The following is a 14,551-nucleotide window of genomic DNA, read 5'->3' on the forward strand; positions in this document are numbered from 1 at the left end:
GATGAGGCAAATGCGGCCGACAACATCTGTAGGAATAATTTGGTTGTTTTTAAAAAAAGTAGGATTTATTTTTATGTGAGAGAGTTTTTGGTTTTTTTTTACCTGGTAGGAAGTTGGTTTCACTTGCTGAGCTGAGCAACTGGGTGTAGCGTTGGGGGTGGAATATGTATGAAGGGATCGGTGGAATGTTTTCTTGAATCAGTGTAATAGTTGTTGTTTCTTTGATATTGATTATGTATGGTTGGTTGGTAAGCCTGTAACGTTGGTTATTGGGGAGGAGATTAAAATATCTAATGTGATAAATTTTCCCTTCTTCGAAGCGTTGGTACATTGTGTCAGACGTAGATATAGGCACCCTCCCCTCCATTTTTTGTTCCTGTTTAGTGGTTAGAAGCAATCATTTGAAATATAGTTGGAATAATTAAAAATATGAATTTTAGGCATACCTGGATGTCAAGACAGATGAAAGTTGTTCCTAGGAAAGCATCTTTATTTTTATGATTTATGATGGGCCAGACCCTAAGGATCCTAACGATTATTGGATGAGGTCCGAGGGTGTTGCCCCAGTTGATTTGATCTTCTGCTGCATGTGCTACATCGGTTAGAATGATAATTTTTTTATTATTGCACAATTTTTTTTTAATTTTTTTTGAAGTGAACATAGTTAGGGTGTTTTTTTTTTTAAGTATTGTCAGGGTTTTTTAAAATTTTAAGTAGGATGGGCCATAATTATAGGTGGTAGTAGTAAATTTGCTGGGTGGGTTTGATATGAGAATTTAGTTTTTTTTAGTAATTTACAGGGGCTGTGTGTGAAATGAGGAGATTTTATTATCTTGGACGTAGTATTTTAAGATTAAAGGGAATTTAGGGGGTTCGCACATTATTATAGAAAACATTTGAAATTAAAAATTGTCTGAAATAATAGAAAATGCAAAAGATAATAGTTTGACAGTTGAAATATGTAATTGTCCGAAGGAAATAGTAAGTGGTAGGTAGCGAAAATAAAATAAAATAAGATAAGCCGTAGACGATGGCTTGTAGGGTTATTGTGAATGGTCTTGTAGAGCGGCCACTTTCTTTTGCGGGCGGACCTATAGATAAAAACAATTTTGTTAGCACAGGTTCATTAATGGGTTTGAAGAGTTTCGGACCGGAAGACTTACTGGTAGCTTGCAGCTTATGGTATAGAAAGTTGTTGAAGATTCCGGGAAGCCTGCTCTGGGTGATCATCGGATATTGATTCTGGAGTAGATAGAGAAATGAGCTGAGTATTTATGGTTGATGTTGTGAACTGGGTTGCAAATAATATTTGATTACCTGGTAAACCGTTGTATATTTCTTTGTAGACAATGTTTTTGACCCTTCCTATCTTTTGATCCTTTCCTTGTATAATTTTGAGGCCTGACTTGGTAGTAACTCGGGAAAGACCAACATAGAGCTGCCCATGGGTGAAAACGGGTTTGGGCAAATACAGCACGACACCTTTCAAACTCTGACCCTGACTTTTGTTAATTGTCATTGCGTAACATAGCCTGATCGGAAATTGCCGCCTTTCTAGAGTGAACGGATGTTTAGTTACTGATTCCGATAGTATGATTCTTGGAAGGTCCACTTTATGTCCAATATGGGAGCCTGTAACTATTTCACCTCTAATAACACGCTCACCTAGGTAAGTGACAATCAGACGTGTTCCGTTGCATAACCCCTTCTTCTGATTTAAATTCCTTAGGAGCATGAAAGGGGCACCCACTTTCAATGTAAGCTTATGTGCAGGCAGGCCTGGAAAGCTCAGTGAGTTTAAATACTCTACCGGGTACAATGTCTCGTTGTTCGCAGAGTCGGTGTCTATTACACCGAAGCTATCGGAACTGAGATATTCCTTTGAAACACCGTCAGCTTCAGATATCATGTATTCATTGATCTCATCCACCGTTTCGTTCCTTGGTGTGAGGATAGCCCTTTCTGTATAGTCTTGCTTGGTTCCTTTCCACTGGTCAGTTCGCCCGTAAGTAGCTTCTAGAATTTGTTTGTGAGGATCTGAGCTGACCTCCTCGACCAATGTTCGGTCAATAGAAATGAGCTGATCTTCTTCATCTTCATCAAATTCATTGACCTCAGTAGGTAGGGGGTTCCCATCGCCAACTCTTAGGACGTAGTTGGAGAATTCTTTCTCATCTTCGCTGAGGCGCATATTCTTCTGGAGGGTGAATTTATGGCATGATCCCCATAGATATGAATGACTTATGGAGGCAGAGACAATTTCAGCTCTGGTGCCTTGTGGGATGACTGGTAAGATCTGTCTGAAATCACCTCCTAGGAGAACAGTTTTTCCGCCGAATGGGAGAGTTTTGGCTTTGGGATCATGTAAAGAAAGAATGTCTCTTAAGGACCTATCGAGGGCTTCGAAAGCATGCCTGTGTGTCATAGGTGCCTCATCCCATATGATTAGAGCTGCCTTTTCTATTAACTCTGCGAGCATAGTTCCAGGTGTAATGTGGCAGGTGGATGTGGCCTTTAGATCGATTGGGATATTGAAACGGGAGTGGGCAGTCCTGCCGCCTGGTAGTAGTAGGGCTGCTATTCCAGATGAAGCAACGGGAAGGACTATCTTTTTCTCTGACCGTAGTCTCGAAATGATTGTCTGGTATAAAAATGTTTTGCCTGTGCCTCCAGCCCCGTAGACAAAAAATAGCTTCCCGTAGTCTTCTTGAGTCGACTCGATAATAGCCTGATAGACGTCCAATTGTTCACGGTTGAGCAACGTGTACTGGGTGTCATGTCTACTCTTCTCCTCGGCGACATTATACTGTAGCTCTTGCTGCCACAAAGTATTACCTAGCTCTTTAAGTAGGAGAGGATCAGGAGTAGGCATTCCTGGAAAATCAGTAAGGGTGTGTTCTTGGTTCCGCAAAGCCTTCTCGAGTTCAAGTAATGTATACTGCTCGAGCTTAGCATCATCTATTTCTAGCTGTGGGTGTTTGAATTCCTTACGTTTCTTGTAGAGGATGTCCTCACTCAGGGTTTTCCAGCACTTATCCCACAATTCCTTAGGGTTAGCAACATGACAGTAGATAAGTAACGTGACAAACATTTCTCTTAGCTGAGAAGGTGTACCCCATGTGTTGAGTTCGGCCATACTTTCGTGCCATTCAGCATCGTTAGCGAGAAGACCTCGTGCGCAGCAGGTGCTTTTGAAATCGGGATATGTGACACCGTTGAAGGTTCTAAGCTCAGTGTAACTTCTCGGGCCCTTCACTTTGTTTATCAGTATCCTCAAATAGTATCGATCCCCTGAAGCGGGATGTACAGTAACAACCCGACCAATTGAAGTTCCTCTCTTTCGCTCTGACCAGACTTTTGAGCTATTGTTCCATGTGAAGAACTCAGGAATCTGGACATACGTTAAGGTGCGGGCGAACGCAGATGTTCTGCATAGAACCATCCACTCGGTGAACATAGTCTTTTCGATGCCTGGCTTCTGTATAACTCTGCCTAGGTTATCCGTATCTTTGATAGTGATATTATGTTCACCTTCCAGATGGACAACCAACTTCATGACGGATGGTTGGCGTTTATGTATAGAATAAGCGAAAGTCCTCCACATGGATTCGCAAGCGGATAAGTATCGACAGTCCTGATACTCTTTTATCTCATTCCTTGCTTTCTTGACCTTTTCCTTGCCTTTCTCGGATGTCTGGGGGTCGCTTCCATTCTCGGATGGCGGTGGGTCGGGGCCTTTCTCAACCAGAACTGTCGCCCTGTCGACTCCTTTTGTGATGTATTTGAAAAGGTATTTGATAGCGGATGTCCGATTGCACCATTCAACGTTTATATGAGCTGCATACTTCTTCAGGATTTCTATGTTATAAGGGATGACAGAAGCATTGTCTAGAAGAATTCCGTCCTTTAAAACATTCGCATTTTCGTTCTTCCGGCGACGATATATTATGTACCCAGACTTATCAATTGATGTAGACTCGGTAAATGGGCGGGGAAATTTCTTCGCACATACATGATTCTCCATACATGGTGATCGAGGTCTATCGAGTCCACATGGCCCATGGATCATGTGCTTTGCAACCAATTCATAGGCTTCGGGGTCTTTCTGCTTGTCCGGAAGCTCGGCCGAAATAATCTTGTCGATTTCTTCAGGGCTGGGTGTCCTAGAGTGGTCTCCAAACCACAACAAAATATGTGCGTGGGGAAGACCTCTTTTTTGGAACTCAATCCTATGAAGAGCTGGTATAAAAAAGAGTTTAATTACTTATATGAAGATTAATGTGAATTTAATTTTCCAATTAAAGAGAATACCTGCTGTGTATGGGGCGAAGAATGTACCCTTCTTAAAATCATCTAGCAGCTGGTCTAGTTTCATTTTGAAAACTCGACACTCAATATCTGGTCTGTCATTCGGGCTATCACCACCGTAAGCTGCTAGATGGTCTTTGATCTCTTTCCAATTTGGGTTTGCCGTCATTGTGATGAATAAATCTGGATTCCCAAACTGTCTGCATATCGCCATTGCATCATGATATTTCTCAATCAGATAACGGGGCCCACCAGTAAAACTCGGTGGTAGGATAAACCTCTTACCAACCGTCCTTGCATCGGTGTCACCTTTTCCGACTGCATCACAAACATTACTGTATAATTCAGCCCTTAGAACGTCTTGATTGAGCCTATGCCATCGAAGACGATCTTCCTCGATTGAAGAATATACATCGACAACATATTGGTGGAGGAGGCGCCCAGACTTAATGAGTGTCATTCCTTCTTTTAACCGAGTTTGTATTTGGGAGGCATAAAATTGCCGTATACTGACAAATTTTCTTGTCCTCGAGCTTCCTTCCTCTAAATGCAACGGAATTTCGGTATTGAAACCATACTCACCATAAGGAAACAGAAGTGGGTATTGGAGGCTCATGTAGAGTGGATGATCATCTCGTATCTCTGTCAAATTAGTTGACTGAAACTTGACGACTATATCTCTCTCACATATAGTGTCTGACATTTCGCCGACAATTAGTCCAACAACCTCAGATGATTGGGGTAAGTCATATTGTTTGCCTTTCCCTTTATCAGATATGAGACTGATTGTAAAATCTTCTTCAGAGTTTGCCTCGTACCGATCTCGAACCCTCCTAAAAACTTTTGCCAGGCAGTTGTTGGTATCCACCATTTCAATTAGGACTTTTAATGTTGCTTCGGTTGCTTTTCCTTCAGAGGTTGTTTGGCCCAAAGCTTCCAGCCGATTCTTTACTTCGTTTGCCGTATCAAAAATATAGAGCTGCAGGTACTTGGGTGGTAAACCTGGCTTAGGAATGAGTGATCCGATACGGTGGTAGGTTTGCCCTTGAATACGGAATGTAAATGGCCCCCTCCCGAAAACAACACTGTAATCTATATTCGCCCCAATAGATGTAAAAGCTAGGAGGGCATTGTAGACTCGGATGGTCTCGCGAAATTGTTTACATTGCAGTAGCTTTTCTAACACGGGTGGAGGTTGTCTCATAGGCGGAAGTTTAATCTCTCCTTGGTTGCAACAAATGGTGAAGCGTAACTCCTTCGTTCTAGGGTCTCTTCCGGTGCTCTCGGATTGCCAGACCAAAGCACCACACGATGGACATTCTAAAATTGGATTGTTTGTTGCTTCAGAGGAGGATGACGCATCTGAAGGGGCTGTAAAATTTAAATAGTCGAGACACGACTATTAGATGATTTAATAGTTATTGGGAATAAGTGGCAACTCCCTTATCCGGTAAGTGGTTAGTTGACCCAAGAAATTTTTTTTTTTAATTTGTGTTCAACAGATTTCTCTAAACGACTACTTAATAAAAAAAAATTTGTACCTATCTTCATATTTAAATCACAGGAAAAATGTTTCATTAGAAAATAGGCATATAAATATATTTATGGGGTTACCTAATTTGAAACTTATTGGTAAGTATCAAGAGGTCGGTATTGGGGATTGAAGTTTAAAATTATGTAAATTAATTGATAAATATCAAGAGGTGGGAAATCAATTTTGAAAATAACTTGTTAAACTATTGTTAAGTTGATTCTATGGGATTAGAAATTAGTATGTAGTATTTCTGTGCATTTATAGCATGGCGACATTCAGAGATCAAATAGATAGTTTTTTTGTTTGTTTGTTATAACTTAGGAACTTCTAGCTCGAAGGCGTATCTATTTGATATCTTAAACAAATTTGATTCAGGATTTCGTTTATATTTTTACCTATGGGTCTATGATAATGTTTAGACTCAAACTATACGGGCCCATAAATAGAAGATGATTGATCTGTATATAAAAACGAAAGCTATGCTGCAGCCAAAAGGTTGAAGTCTATATATAAAAGAGTGAACAAATCAGTTTTATGAAATTTGAGATATAATCGTATATTATGTATTCGGTAATATGGGTTTTACATTATGAAGTTTGGAAAATTCCTAATTTTGGGAGGGAAAATATTTAAAATTTAGATTTGAGAACATGTTATCTTAAAATAATGGTTTAAGATAATTTTCTTGACTTTTTGTAATAAATATTCAGGGTATTAGACAAAGTATGTAAGAGTCATGAGAGACATAGGAGACTCCATGACTCTTGATGACATTTTGGTGATTTTCCTTGTGGGGTTTATTTTTGTAACCAAAAGTCGAAAATATTCTATATATGAGAATTGCACACGTTAATTTTCTTTAATTCTACTGGCGGTTTAATAGGTAAACATAAAATGTATCTAAAGTAGGAAAATATGTACCTTTTCCTTTAGCTCTGCCGATTCGTTGATTTCGTGCGGGCGTAGCTGCGCTGGGTCCTATTAAAAAAATTTGTTGTTGGTTACTCCACATAAATTATTTATTTTATTGTGAAGTTGTAGTTGTATTATTTGATGGTTACCTTCTATCCTTCTTGATGTACGTTTTGATAATAATATTGCCCTTCGCATGGCACGGGCATTTGTTCTTGCCACTGCATGTATTAATATTTTAATTATATGTTAATAATCAGATGGTATATTTAACAAAAATGAAAATGTTATCATTTAGAATCTTGTACCGTATAACGCGCAAATGTCGCAGCCACCTATAGAGGGTAAAATGTTTACCCATAAAAGCATTGTAAGTAAAATATTTGTGTCTACTTAGCATAATCACAAACCATCATAAATATATTAATATAGAATTTGTTTTTTGTGTGATATAGCTGGATAACTCACAGTCAAAGTATTGTGGGGCAAAATGTTGTGGCATAGTTCCCGCAGCTGGAGCTGTTCGGGAAGAATAAGAATAAATGAATGATATTAGAAAAGTTGGACCAAGTAGTCGAGATGTTTGGGTTTTTTTAATAAGTAAGTAATACAGAACATTGATGGATTGAGTGATTGAATTTAAGGTATACCTTTAACTTTATTACGTACTCCTAGCGGCCGTCCACGTTTTCGCTTCGTTGTGTTTGAACTTGATGACTCTGATATTAGAAAGAAAAAAAATATTAAAATATAAAGTTATGATTATAAAGAGTAAACAAATATATTAAATAATTGTATTACGTACAGAACTTGATAAATAGTTATTTATTATACATTTAAATTTAGTTCTGGTCGAAGAATAAGTACTGATGATGTTTTATTTTCAAAAGGTAAAATATAAATATGTTGTTGTATAATTAATACTGTAAATATTTTTGTTATAGGTGTATAATTCTTGGTTGACGCTGTATGATTTTTTGTTGTAGGATTTCGTTTGTAATTCTGAAAATAATTATTTGTTCACTTTTTAAATATTTCACGTGAAGATATCACCTTAATAATTGTTTATTTGTAGAGTTTTAAAAATTTGCAAAATAAGTCTGCGATATTTTGCTGTGTAAGACAATATTTAATCCTGAACAACAGGTTCATTCTGAGATATTAAAAAATGATGAAGAGGATCAACATGTTTCTATACTAATACATATACGAAAATACATGTGGTTTATTCTGTAAAGCCATTTTTTTCCCAAGAACCCATTATGTAACATCACTACTTCTATAATAATACTTATACCAAAATACATGTTGGTTTTTGCATAATTAGGATTATAAAATACAAAACATCTTCTAGATAATAGGAAAATACACTTATATTGATGAAATATATCAATACTAATAATGTTGATTTTTGTTATTATTAGAGTTTTGGATTAAAATATTAAATTAATATATCAATAATAATAAGGTTTTATTCAAAAATGAATTTATAAATACAAAATACCTCCTACAGGTTGAGGATCTTTGGAGGTTGTTCCATTATGTAACATCACTACTTCTATAATAATACTTATACCAAAATACATGTGGGTTTTTGCATAATTAGGATTATAAAATACAAAACATCTTCTAGATAATAGGAAAATACACTTATATTGATGAAATATATCAATACTAATAATGTTGATTTTTGTTATTATTAGAGTATTGGATTAAAATATTAAATTAATATATCAATAATAATAAGGTTTTAATTCAAAAATGAATTTATAAATACAAAATACCTCCTACAGGTTGAGGATCTTTGGAGGTTGTTTTGCCCATGGTGGTGAGAGAGAACTGTCCCTTAAACAGAATGAAGAATATCAAAACAAATAACCTTTGCACTTTCTAATCAACTCCTTTTTAAAAAAAAATAACTTACACGGATAACTTTTTGTAAGGACAGAACTTCAACGGATAGACAGGAATGAATCTGGTTGTGCAAAAAAAATAGGAATGAATTTGTTGAGGGCTCGTGAATTTCTGAAAAGGGGCGATGGACTTGTGTTTATGAGATTAGAATTGTTGATGTTATTTTACATATAATATGTTTAATGCCGTCATTAATTTGACTTAATGACAGAATATTTTAAATTTAATTCTCAATAAATTCAGTAGATACTATTTGACTAATAATTGACTTTCAAAATATGACCATACGTAAATAAATTGACAGTATTACAGTTGCTGTCAAGGAAATTGTTATTGATAAATACGAAATGCATGCATGCATTAGGCTCTTAACTACGTATACGTATGCAAAAATGCAAGCTGATCAAACAACTTAAATAAGTTAGGAATGAAAATCAAACCACTTTAATATGATTATGCTGATCATTCTTAAACTTCATAACAAAGCTATGAATAAAAACAAAACAACTCAAATAAGCAAACGAAACCATAAAGTGTTTCCAATACCAAACTGTTTTAGCAAGAAGGAAAAAACTGTTTAAAGAGAGATAAAGTAGACTGTTATTAGAGAATCATCATGACTGGGCAGTCTGTACCAGCCACTGATGGAGTGATCATTCAGCATGTCATCTAGCCACTACGCTTGGTACGTTTTGCCTTCTTCTCCTCTTCAATAGCTGAAGCGCCACCACCACTACTCTCACCCAACTCTGTGTTCTCCACTTCAGTTCCTGGCAGCGTCTTGAGTGGGGGGTTCTTTGGTGGTAACTCTGCTGCTGAGACTATCTTGGTGGCGGTTAAGGACAGCCTGCTGGAAGTGAAGTTGTAGTGAGCCACCTTGATCCTGAATTTCTTTGTCTGGCCTATTGCATCAATGAAACACTGTGGCAGTGGAACTTCAATCTCAGCCTCATCTCCACCATTTTCCTAATATAACAAAACGCATTCATCAACTTCCGTAGACGCTATGATTAACATAAGTGTGAAGATTATAGAAAGTTTCATTTATCATCAGAGAAACCATTACCTGAACATAAGCATCGATCAACTCTGTTGCTTTCCTGCCTGTGAGATCTTTCCCAGCATCTCCGAGGATGATGAACGTGCACTGCTCATCATTATCATAGACAGACAGCTCCACACGATAGCTGGTTAAAACCAAATGATTAGTATACACATTTTCCCTTGAAAACTTATTTGAGAGGAGAAACTTACTTGGCTATTGCAGTAGCATTTTCATTCCCGCATTTTGGGCAAAGCAACGTTGTAGGCCCACGGTTTAACTTGGTCTGGCAATCCTTGCAAGCAATGTAATACCACTCAGTGCCAAGCTTGACATCATCAATTGTGGCAATGCAGTCAAAGTAGGCAATCTGTAATCACATTCTAAGCGTTGTCAGCAACTACATTGAGAAAAGTGTTTGATTGTAATAACAGAATGGGATTACCTGAGCAGGCTGACGCTTGATGAAGGCGGCAATCTCACCTATTGTGAGAGTCTCAGCTTTGACCACCTCAACAGGGTTCACCAAAGAAGTCACAGAAGGGTTCGTGGCCACCAAAAGAACCGTTGGAGTGTCTGCACATGCGTCAAACTTGACGCGGAAATTCTCCGCTGCCTCGTCCCATAGGTAGACGTTAATCACTGGACCACTGCAAATTAAGAAAAAAATAGATCGTTCAGCAAGGATCATAAATTTTAAAACAATGGCTGAATTATAGTAGCTTACTCTTTAAGTTGCAAATGAACCAAGATTTTCCGAGAAGCTGAGTCATCCTTGATGCACAAAACCGGACGCTGATGGAGAGGATTCCCATCAACCAGCTTAAGGTGGCCGACAACATCTACAACACAAAGTTAGACTCATTGTTAATTAAACGGTTACAAACAATCAATAGAGAAGCTGTAATGGGTGAACCTTTGTAAGAAAACATCTACATCTTACCGTGAAGATCTCCTCTGAGATCGCAGTTTGCTTCAAAATCTGCAAAGGAATGGATTCTGAAGCGCTCTGTCAAAATGGCTTCAATGTCTTCTTCCACCTTCCTCAGCTCAGAGGCATGTGAGATGCAAATTACCAGCCTCTGGTCAGCAACATGGTACATCACCTTGTTGTTCGATGCATAGTAGTTTGTCAGTGTGTAGATCATCCCACGCTTAAGCTCTTTCTCGTATTGGTTGCGACGGTTCTGACCAATGAACCCCTGAGCCACAGTACCCTGCATAACATAGAGTCAATATTGGGTCAGTCGAATATCTAAAAGTATTGGGTCAGTCGTATACCTATCACAGATACGCTAGTCTGATTTCAAGCTGATAAATAATTTTTTTTTACAAAGATAGTTGCGGTGAGTTAGCAAAACAACAAAACAGGATTGATAAAACAGTTTAAGTTCTGATAAAGACACGCTCATTTGAACATGAAGACAATTCAAAGATACACAAATAGGAATTGTAACCAATCAATCAGGTTATTTAAAAACATATACGCCTATACAATTTCAGCTCAAACCAGTTGATCATTTTATTTTTCAAAGATCCTACTAAAGGGCTTAATTTCATCTCAAATCAATCAATTAAGTTTTTACCAAGATACGCCTATATAATTTCATCTCTACACAACTGATCAATTTATTTGCTTAAAAATACGCTTGAGACCGGAACCAACCAATCAAGTTTTCTATCAACAGACGCCTATATAATTAAATCTCAAACCAACTGATCTATTTTTTTTTTTTTTTTTTTTAAAAACGCTACGCTTAAGACCAGAACCAACAAATCAAGTTGTATAGTACGATACGCATATATAATTTCGTCTCAACACAACTGATCAATTTTTTTAAATTTAAAATACGCTTAAGACCTGAACCAACCAATCAAGTTTTCTATCAACAGACGCATATATAATTTCATAGCAAACCAATCAATTAAGTTTTGATCAACATACGCCTATATATTTACATCTCAACATAGCTGATTTAATTTTTTTTTTAAAACACGCTTAAATAATCACGGTTCAGAAACGGAAACGACATCCAAAAGGAAACATGAAAACATACCTCTGCGTCGATCAGAAGGAGCTCGATCCCAAGAATGATCCCTGGTCCTCCTTTGACATTCTTGCGAGCATCCCAGAAATGAAGAAGCCGAAACTGCATGGTGGAATCTCCGGGTCCCGGTGAAACTTGTCGGAAGAGGAGGAGAGGAGAAGATTCGCCGGTGCGGATTGCGGCCTCTTTCGACATGATTACGATTTAGAACTAACGATCCGATGAGAGAAAGATAAGGGTAGGATCTGAGGTAAAAGACATGAGGATATAAATAGGCATCTAGATATAAGGCGGAGGGTGGGAGGTGGAAGGTCTGTAGGGATCTTGAATAGAGGCTTTAAGGGAGAACATTGAAGTTCCAGCCCTTTCATCGGAGGCGTTTTACGGGAAGATTTGGGGAAGAGAAAGTGAATCGACATGAGGGACAGAGAAATGGGGAGCGGCGATTAGGGTTGTCGAGAGGAGGAGAAAGCTTTCGAAGCTTTGGCTTCAGTCTCGCCAATACGTAGATTAGGATAAATAAATGGGCTGGTCTGGGAGAAATGAATTATCTGTTTGATTTGGCTTGGGTTTCGCAGATGGGTTAGTGGGCTGGGCTGTGAAAAGTGAATTATCTGATTGATTTGGCTTGAGCTGGAAACGAAATAACGGAGTCGGAGAATGAGGATGCGCCCACAGAGCCCAATCGTGAATGATGCGATTTTAATTTCAAACAGAATCAGCCAGTGACGTGGCAAAATCAGTGGCTGGGAATATTTTGACCTTGGGGATAGCTTTAGGGAGCTTTAAAATAGTCCCTATTATATAGTGGGATAATAATCTTAGGGGGATAAGTGCGTAGCTTAAAAGGATTATGCTATCCGCAACACAAATTCAGTAGTTTGTTTTGTTTACTATATCGACCTGAGAAACAATGCTAAACAAAATCCAAACAGGCAAAGCAAGCAAGTGAAAAGTCTGTCCCCTTCCGTTCCCAAAAGTAAGAAAGGGAATGGGGTCGTCGGAGGGAACAGTGAAGAACATTCTGGAACAAGAATCTCTAAAATGGGTATTCGTGGGAGGGAAAGGAGGTGTGGGGAAGACGACATGCAGTTCGATCCTACTGTTGAGACTGAAGACTTGGCTGGCCCTGAAGGGATGGATAGTTTATTCTCTGATTTGGCCAATGCCATCCCTGGAATCGACGAGGCCATGAGTTTTGCTCAAGTATGTATCCTCCTCCTCTTCCTTCTTCTGCCAATTTTACTATAAAGTCTCATTCTTTTCTTCTTTGTAGGTTGGTTCAAACAATGGATTATGCAACCATTGTCTTTGACACCGCTCCTACCGGTCACACTCTCCGTCTCTTACAGTTCCCCGCCACTCTTGAAAAGGGCCTTTCCAAATTGAAGAGTCGCTTTGGTGGCTTGATGAATCAGATGAGCCGTCTGTTTGGCATGGAGGATGAGCTTGGCGAGGATGCTCTGCTGGGAAGACTCGAGGGCTTGAAAGATGTCATCCAACATGTTAATCGTCAATTTAAAGACCCGGTACGTAACCTTTTGCTTCTTCTTTTGTCATGCTTCTGCACCGGTGAAGATTCTGTGATTCTGCAATTTTGTAGGATTTGACAACGTTCGTTTGTGTCTGCATCCCTGAGTTCTTGTCTCTCTATGAAACGGAGAGATTAATTAGTTTAGGAACTCGCAAAGTTTGAGATCGACACGCATAACATCATCATCAACCAAGTACTATATGACGATGAAGGTGGTGGTTGGTCACTCTTTCTTTGCAGATTTTTCCCACTTATCTTGTCGTTGGTTTTTTTGTCTATTATTATTATTATTATTATTATTATTATTATTATTATTATTATTATTATTATTATCTAACTTGCCTACTAGATGTGGAATCCAAGGTTCTTAGAGCAAGGATGACTTCAATATCACAAAACTTCCCCTGCTTCCCCAAGAGGTAAGAGAGAAACATTAACTGAATAACTAAATCTTGATCCGCGCAACCGCGCAGATTTTTGTTTTCATTTATTTTTATATAAATATTTTGTTTTCAATTCTAAATTGATATATATTATAATATATATATGTGTCTATCAATTTTTAAAACATAATAAGTTTACTGTATATTTTTTCATTGAATAGATTGTTTCAAACTTTCACATGTATTTGTATCTTCTTCTCAGAGCCGACTCTAACCCATGGCAACATGGACAATTGCCATGGGTTCATAGGTCCAAAATTTTTTTTATGTTATTTTACTAAGAAGGTCTATTTTTGTTTATTAAATATCAATTAGTTGGTGAAATTATAATAAAAAACGTGTATAATTAAATAAATATAATTTAAATACAATAAGAACAAAAAATTAACTTACACCATTCTCAAATTTTCTATTAACAAAAATCTAATTTATACACAAAAACACATTTTTATTTTTATTTTCTTTGAATACCACAATTTTTTATTTAGTTCATGGAAATGGAATAAATTAAAGTTTAGAAAAAACTTATAAAAAGGTCTTTCTTTTATATTTCACCTTAGGTCATTAAATTTTTTAAGACGGCACTGCTTATTCTATATATATATATATTTTTTTTTTTGGATTATTATTTTATTATTAAAATCGTAACTATATATATAAAGATTAGTAAAATATTGTTGTATTTTCATATTCAAAGATATTGTAACATTTCGCAAATTTAGAAAGTTTATAAAAAATTAAACTTTTCGCTTCATAGATTTATATTATCGAGTAAATAAACTATATAGTTTAAACATTTAGTTTTTGTTTAATTTT

The 14,551-nt window shown here is 37.2% G+C and overlaps 1 protein-coding gene and 1 long non-coding RNA gene across 2 annotated transcripts; one reads left to right on the top strand and one right to left on the bottom strand.

Annotated features, from left to right (window-relative positions):
* Positions 1 to 1,177: 1,177 nt before the first annotated feature.
* On the bottom strand, positions 1,178 to 5,179 carry LOC106409287. The gene is made up of 3 exons (XM_048756622.1): positions 4,312 to 5,179; positions 1,318 to 4,239; positions 1,178 to 1,242 (listed from the first exon to the last, which is right to left on the bottom strand). Exons 1-3 carry the CDS (start codon positions 5,177 to 5,179, stop codon positions 1,178 to 1,180), a joined length of 3,855 nt encoding a protein of 1,284 aa, XP_048612579.1.
* Positions 5,180 to 10,343: 5,164 nt separating this feature from the next.
* Positions 10,344 to 14,343, top strand: LOC111208070. Its single transcript, XR_007323893.1, has 3 exons — positions 10,344 to 12,964; positions 13,035 to 13,287; positions 13,362 to 14,343. It is a non-coding gene; the product is annotated as an uncharacterized LOC111208070 (long non-coding RNA).
* Positions 14,344 to 14,551: the final 208 nt, after the last annotated feature.

The sequence above is a fragment of the Brassica napus genome, chromosome C5 (assembly GCF_020379485.1).
Source record: "Brassica napus cultivar Da-Ae chromosome C5, Da-Ae, whole genome shotgun sequence".
Lineage (NCBI taxonomy): Eukaryota > Viridiplantae > Streptophyta > Magnoliopsida > Brassicales > Brassicaceae > Brassica > Brassica napus.